The sequence below is a fragment of the Camelina sativa genome, chromosome 20 (genome assembly GCF_030686135.1).
Source record: "Camelina sativa cultivar CO46 ecotype springtype chromosome 20, ASM3068613v1".
NCBI lineage: Eukaryota > Viridiplantae > Streptophyta > Magnoliopsida > Brassicales > Brassicaceae > Camelina > Camelina sativa.
In genome coordinates, this window is record NC_141899.1 from 32,578,362 (window position 1) to 32,586,673 (window position 8,312).

The 8,312-nt window shown below is 33.3% G+C and overlaps 1 protein-coding gene across 1 annotated transcript; it reads right to left on the reverse strand.

Moving 5' to 3' along the window:
- Nucleotides 1-645: 645 nt before the first annotated feature.
- Nucleotides 646-4,342, reverse strand: LOC104771748 (disease resistance protein RRS1-like). The gene is made up of 4 exons (XM_010496324.2): nt 3,710-4,342; nt 1,755-2,817; nt 1,275-1,571; nt 646-1,199 (listed from the first exon to the last, which is right to left on the reverse strand). Exons 1-4 carry the CDS (start codon nt 4,189-4,191, stop codon nt 900-902), a joined length of 2,142 nt encoding a protein of 713 aa, XP_010494626.2. The 5' UTR covers nt 4,192-4,342; the 3' UTR covers nt 646-899.
- Nucleotides 4,343-8,312: the final 3,970 nt, after the last annotated feature.

An 8,312-nucleotide genomic window follows, 5' to 3' on the forward strand; every position in this document is an offset into this window, starting at 1 on the left:
TCACAGCCCAAGTGATCATTACTGCCCTTAGAAGTAAAAGAACCATCATTGCTGCAAATTTTTAAAAGGCAAACCTGGAATTCCATAAGTAGCGTCACTGACATCACTATATATAGCGAAAGAAGCAATTTAGATTCTTTTGGGTGCGGTCAAGGTTCCTCCAAGTTTTCGTTACATGTAGCTCAAAAACATTGTGTTTTCTTATCTTACTTGACAATCAATCAACTTTTAAATATTATATTTTTGATTGTGTTCTTTCTTTGTCGAGGTTATACTATAAGCTACAGGCTTTGCATCTTGGTTCTAAAGAAACATGGTCCTTCGGGTACTGATTTAATTTCTGTTGGCCAGCATCCCAATGTGTATTGACGTTTATCGCTTCTGGAGGAAGTATATGAGCAACAAAAAGAGCTTATTTTGAACAGAGAACAACGGATTGCTTAACGTGCAAGATTTCCCGCAAAATTGGATTCGGAGGCGAGGCTTAACTATATGTTTAATCTTTGGTCCGATATGTTATATTAATGAGGAATTCACTAAATCATTTTGATCATTGGGAATTTAGCTGTTAATAGTATTCGGTATAGCAAGAATTAATAGCTTCTCTACGACGGAAACAAAACAGAGCAAGATTGACAATCTGAATGGACCAAAGCCAAATGCTTTTCTTATATTACCATAGGTCAACTATTGAACAATTTTTTTTCCCTTGGTTTCAGTCAAATGCCACTAGACCCTGATCTGAGTTTGAATCGTTATTTAGCGTATTTTTGCATTGACCGTTTTTGTTTAGATTAAAAATCCTTTACTTCCTTCAGACACACATCTGGGATATGAAGCTTGAAATTCTGAGCAGCTCAGTACTCGTCAATGTAGTAAATAGTTCTGATTTGTTATCTTCAGGTTCCAGCTTCACTAACGTGCAGATCAAACACCATTGATCGAGGTCTTGTTTCTCTTAAACCGCCTTCTTGATTCAATCCTTTTATTGTCTCTACTATCTCTGTATGTTTTATTCTTGTGCAACCAGAGAGATTCATAAACTTAAGATTCTTTAGCCGACCAGTGTTTGGGATGTGCTCCAAACTTGAGCAACCTTGAAGATCAATTCGCTCAATGCTACAAGCTTCTGAGAGTTCATCAGCTTCAACTAGTTGCTGAGAGTGGCTAAGACTTATTATCTTCAACTTTGCTAGACTCTGTCCAACAAAGACACATAAAGACTAACGTAGTGTAAGAACAAAACACAGAGGATTCTTGGAATTTAGCCTAACCTTGGTTACTAGCCCGAGATTCTGAAGCTGACTATAAGGCATATTGATTTCAACAAGGTGGCTAGGATTGAAATCTTGAGGCAACAATGGTAATGGATATCTTTCCCAGTGAAGTAGCCTGAGCTCATAAGGCAGAGAGTGAAGTCCTTTAGGGAGGCGGACCTCTTGAGCAGTTTCAGAGCTTGAACTGTAAATCTTCAACAGTCTAAGATTATACATATTCTCAAACGCTATAGGATTAACATCAACGGTTAAGTTTTTTGTGTCAAGAAATATCCCTTCAATAACTTGAGTGGCCTAGAAAAAAAAACACACACATGAGGATCAGAATGTTTCCGAGGTTTAAACAAACCGATTTGGACCAGACAATATAAACAAAAATTAGGCACTTTCATAAATTCAGGCCTAATTGCCCAACAAGCCACTCTTATCGAAAAATACTATCAACGTATATATATATGATCAGTAATTCAGTAGTACCTTAAACTCATTGTATTCTAGTAATGATTTGATACTTGAACGATCCCATATTCTGGTTCGCCTTTCGATCTGTTTTGTTTCTCGGTTGACGAGTTCTTGAGCAATGTCCTGGATCAAATTGTGCATCTTCAGCTTCTCATTCTTTGATATCGTCAATAGAGACTGTTCGACAAGACGGTCGATTCCAACGTGTGGAAAGAAACCACAACCTTCAAGTATTGGCATGACTTGATCTACTTTTTCACCATTAAAGAAACAAGCAATGTCCAAAAAGATGCTCCTCTCATTGTCGCTGAGTGCATCGCAGCTACTCTTGAACAAATCCATAATCTCCTTTGGAGGGCTTTGCTTGATCTCTTGGAAAGTCTCCTCCATTTTATCTCGTCCCTTGTTCTTCAGCTCCGCGCCGTAGAAGCAGAGAGCTTTAGGGTTTCCATTAGTATATTCAACGACCTTATTTGACAACTCCATTAGCTTACCGTCACTTGGTTCTTCTTCCCCGAACGCGGATCGGGAGAATAGCCGTAGAGCCTCCTTCTTGTTCAAACTCGGAACTTCGTATACATCATTCACCTCACACTGGTGAAGAACTTGTTTATCTCGGGATGCTATGATTATCACGCTTCCAGGACCAATAAAATCAAATCCACCAAGGAAAGACTCTGCGCCCATCGCACTGCGCACATCATCAAGAACAACAAGAACTCTCTTCCCTCGTAGACCCTCCACAAATCGGCTTGCTTTAGTGTCGGTTCTATCTTGTAGAACCTTGGTAATATGCTTTTCCCGCAAACTGTACAGTCCCTTATCATGAAAGGCTATGTGGAAGTCTTCAACTAAGCAAGAAGTAACGAACTCGTGAGACATCTGGTGGTAAGCTGCAAGAGCAATGGCAGTCTTGCCTATACCGGGCATACCCCAGATCCCGAGGCGATGGATGGCATGAGATTGCTTGCAAAGCAAGTTTTCTATATCGAGCAACCTTGAGTAGATCCCGACAGTACCCGCTGGATCCAGCTTCTCACGCACATCCGCAACAATCCTTTCCACTAACTCTGAGTCGCTGCAAATTTTAAACACATGCAAGGTTATGTGATCATTTCAAATTTAGTTTTTAGCGGGGTTTCTTCTGTTTATTGGACTTACCTTTTTAAAAAAATATATAATAAGATTCGACTTTTTACTTAATTTTATAATAATTATTTGACCGTTGAAAAATAAGTAAAAAGCTAATCCGAGGAATACAGTGAATAATTTTGCTTATCGATGCTCTCATTATTTTTCAGTTGAAACCGATACATGAAGATGTATATTGATAATACAGTATAATGGTTAAAACGTTTTTGCAAGTTTACCCTCCCGCTAACATCACCATCAAAATTTTAAAATTATGATAAACAATATAATCCTATGAAAACTATTTTAAAACTATATTTATAAAAGTTTAAACTATTTTATAGATTTTGTTTTTTTTTTAAACGTTGATTTATATAATCGAATTTGGAGATACATTATAAGGACTAAATTGCGGGTTTAAGTTGATTTCAAGGGGAATAACCCGCATTTTTTATTTTTTTCAGACCAGAGTAACAAAATATCATTTGGAGGGTTTTGTTTTGGCGGAAACCCCTTGAATCAATGAAAGAACAGAAACAACTGTTATTTTGGAACAGTTCTAAGAAACATTTTAAAGTTTTTCGAATAATGTTTGATAAACTTGAAATTTTATTTATTTATATTATTAGTGGGAAAACGGCCAATTTTCCCACCAGAACTATTGTATCGAGCCAGATAGAAGCCGTTCTTTACCCTCGGGCTATGTATGTTTAGTAGATCACTAATTTGTTAAGAACTTAAGATTATAAAAACATATATTTCAAAAAAGATCCGTGTGTACACGAAGGTTTGGTTGTTTTGTAACAGTAAAACTGAATAAATATCAACATCAAACTTACTTTAGTTGGTCATTTGATTTATGACCGGGCAAGCTCGCCGTTTCGATAAGACTGTCACGCCATTTGGCTACCCGGTCATGGGAATATAACTTCCCGTGATCGGAAATAGCTTCTCCAAATTTCTCTGTCTGTTGTTCGACCATCATTCGAGTGACTTGACCATATAAGACCGGAATCACCACGAGGTCGTCTTTACGCCGTTGACGCTCCAGAAACTTCACCAGTGTTTCTAAGCAGAGTGGCGAGAACGCATAGTTCTCGGATAGTACCACCACTGAAACTCTAGATCCATCAATGGCCGATTGAATTACTTCAGGTAACCGGAAATTTGGCTCCAGTGTGCGGGTGCAATCTTTGCCGATGAACACAGAGATCTTCCTTCTGCGGAAGGCGGCCGAGAGGTGGCTGACGAAGGAATTGCGCGTGTCCTTCGTGCTGAAATCGATAAACACGTCACACCTAGCTGCGCTTGAAGTAGCCATTGCTTTGTTCTCTCTGAATTTTTGGTTTCTGTCTCTTCGCTGCAATGTTTTAGCAGAGTGATTTTAATTTTTTTTTTTTTTTTTTTTGTAGTATGCAACTAACTGCTACTCCGTCAGAGTCTAATAATAAAACATTTTCATATTGTATGATGAATCTCTAAATTTTATAATATGTGTATATGTAAAACAAAACGACGGGAAAAGATTAATTTCTTTTTGTGGGTGAAAGAAAATATAGTTACTAAATATACTATACAATAATATCATTTCTGATATACTATTCTACTATATTAATTGAGAAGTACAAATATGAAACTAACCTTAAAATGTGTAAAAAATTACATTCAATTGCCATTAAAAAAATTTAATTAAGATTAATTAACTAATTAATCATTAATTAAAAACAAAAATTGGGGAACCTAAATAAAAGAAATTGTAGAAAAAAAACTATCAGAATCAAAACTAATTCGTCCTTAAAAAAATTTACAGGTAAAATTTTAAAAATCTAATCGAATAAAATCTATATAACCACAAATTTTATCAAAAAACTTTTCCAGTATAGGTTAAATTTTTTTATCAAAAATCTAATCAAATAAAATATATAACAGCTTGCTTAGATTTTAAAAATTAATAAACAATAAAATAAAATATATAGATTTAGTATCTTATCTATTTTTAAAAGTTCTATTTTTCTTTTAGCCACCGTTCTTTAGAAAATAAAACTAAGTTGAGATTTAAATATACTCAATGCTTGAAGATGCTTATTACAGACTAAAACGAGAAGTCACAGAAAGAAAAACAAGGAATGTTGTTTTCAAAGAGGTTTTTCAGAACCTTCACTAGCTATATTTAGTTGCTCTTTTTTACATGTTAGTTATATCTTTTACTTATTTCACAATTATACCAAAAATTGCGTTTAATTCACAAAAGTTTAATCAATTTTATTCATTATGCAAATGTTTTATTGGCAGGTTTTCAATAAACATTTATAAAATACAAAAAAATTAATATAAGCAAACCAAATTTTTAATCACAACCCATTATAAATAACATAATAACAAAATAAATTATTACAAATTTTCATCAAAAGAAAAGTTCAGCCCGCGGTTTTCCACGGGTTAGTACCTAGTATATTGTAAACAAGAAGACGAAAGATAATAGTACTATGTCAAATAATTCGTTTCAAAATATAAAAAAATAAATAAAAATCTTACCAATTATAAATTCAAATAATTTATTCTTTTTCTGTAACCAAGTACAAACATTTGACATTTGCAGCTAGATCTCAAGAATCATTAAGAAGGTTAGTGATAGGATTTGCAGCTAGCTCTCAAGAATCATTTGGAACGTTACACCCAAAACTAGCAATTGGAAATACTCGTGGGAATTGTTTCCTTGCTTTGTCAACGATCTATTGGCTATTTTAAAAATTTCTACAAAGATTAAAAATCAAACTATTGTGCTAAAAAAAATGTGGAAATGGCGCTACAAGATCCTAGCTACGTACTTGTGGGAGATTTGCAAATAAATTATACGTTCTCACACAAATCATCGGGCTTTCATTCACATCTGGCATCACTCAAACATCATCCCTCTTTATTTTGATTATACTACCACGGATTATAGTTATTCATATTTCTTTCTAGTTTCTATTGCTATGTTTTATCAATTCAATCTCGTACAAATTTGCCCATTCTGAAATGAGCCACCCAAGTCGTCATTGATGCCGAAGTTCCAACAAAAGGCTTATTTAGCATTATCATTGATAGTATTGTTTTCTTAGGACTAACTAAGTTATTAAATTATTTTCTCGAGTCTCACATGTACGTAACAGGTGAAAAATACGAATTTAAAAGTTTTTTTTTTTTTTTTTAATAATAATACCTTTATTCATCTTCCTTCTCCAAGGGACAACATTTAAAATACAATACCGATCTACAAGATGAACTGAAGAGAAAAAAACCAGTAGGTGAAAGAGTTAAAGTAGATGAATTTAAAAGTTTTATTTAAAACAAACTAAAAGACTATAATATTGGTAGAATGATTTGTGAATAGACAAGTATATTGATAAAAAAAAACTGATTAAAACCATAAAAAGGAAAATTGGTTTCAACCATACAAAACTATGTACACTATTCAAATTCAAACCAGAATTTTAAACTAATTTTGTTTAATTGTCGCACAAATAAATAAATTGGAAATCACATCTTAAAAGTGATATGAAACGTTGCGCATATGCGCGTACGTAAGTGTTATGTACACACATTAAGAGAATTTTCCCAAAATAACACACTTCAAGTTTTTTGGGAAAATACCACTATTAACTTATTTAAAAAAAAAAAAATACTACAAAAACTAGATTTGTCCAAATGATCACAAACACAAAAATTGATTTTTTAAAAGGTTAGAATACTTATTTCTTAAAGACTACTAGTCCAATCTAAAAAAGTATGTCGATTATTAATCAAATTTAAAAATTTATATCAGTAAAGTTTTATATACATATATATAAATATAAGAGGGGCAGATGGAATGAAAGAATAATAATACCAGAATGAAGTCGTCTCTGTTGGTCTTATAATAACTTCAGAGGTTGAGGTAGATAGAAAAATTAAGGTTGGATTTCGTCTTCGCCTAATTAATATTTCATTATTATTTCAAGAAATATATTAAATGTGATGATAAAGAAAAGTAAACTTTCGGTGGAAAATAAGAAACAATAATAGTAAATTAGTAGTAATATACTACTATTGAAGTTGTTGGATGGATAATATAATGATAGAATCATAATAAGAGTCGTAAATCGTAATGATAGAATATTCATATCTTTCACATGTTTAGTTCGATAATCATAGGTAAGCCTCTGTGGGCAAGTAGGAGTTCACTATCGTTACGTCAAAATGTGTCATATACCTCCTAATCATACGTGCCTTCATGATTATTTAACAAACCTGGTACGTACTATATATTATTTAATTTAATAATATTTAATGATAGGGCTTGGGTACCGGTGGACCTTTTCCATCTACCTATGTTCTAAGTAAGAGAGACCACATATGTTTAGTCTAAGGGAAATCTCAACAGATTAGCAATTTGGTATCAGGCTGTGGCTCATTTGAATACGTCAAGAACATGCATAGAATTGAACCATCATCTGGTCCATTTCAAGTGGAGAAGTTTGATGAAAAAAAGAAAGGTATCCATGTAGGAAATTCTAAACGACACAAACTGAAGCACTTGGTTTATGAGAAGTTTTATTATTATTCAGTAATTCTGACGAAGGGAAAAAAGGTCAAAGTTGAATCCGATTCTCTGATGAATATTTGACAAGTTTGACTAATGAACTAGATGAAACCCGATTCAACAAACTCCCATAACCGCGCTGTGTTTAAACCAATCGGTCCCGAAATTTGGGACATCCGGTTCCGAAAATAGTAGATGAAATGAGGAGTACATTCGAACGAATCTATAGGCCAAAATTTTTTTTTACAAATAAGATTTCTTTGAGGTAAAGATTATATAGTTTCCCAATGAAATAAAGGAAAATATATTGGTGAAACTTAGAGTTCGAAGATTGTGATTAACGTACAATGAAGATCAACCAATATTCCTTTTAAACTCGTTAGTGTTAACTGTTAACATACAATCAGACATGTTGCTTGTGGTAAGACGGGGGATGGCTGACGGTATATGGTAATCATTTATTAGCCCTTGTTATATTTTTATTTTTGGATAAATCAGGAGTGATCTTAAATACTTCCTAGATCCAGTGACTAATCTTCTCGGACCACAAAAAATCATGTTAAATTTCAGATCCCTTAACCAATACTACTCGCTGTTATGTTTATTACAGTACTTGAATATATAGTAAACGTATATAACAAACAACAATGTCCTTCTACAATTCTCCGGTGAGTAGAGATTAGGTATCCATAAATTTAAAATAAAAATAAAAGAAAGAATAGAGTAGTTAATATAGATAATTCAATGCTGAAAATATATAGTTTACTTCCAAATAATCGATGGTATAATATATAGCCTTGTGTTCACATTTTGTTTTTTATACAAAAATATAATCAGAAATCTTTGTTATAGATAAAGAGCCGTTAGTTCATGTGGAT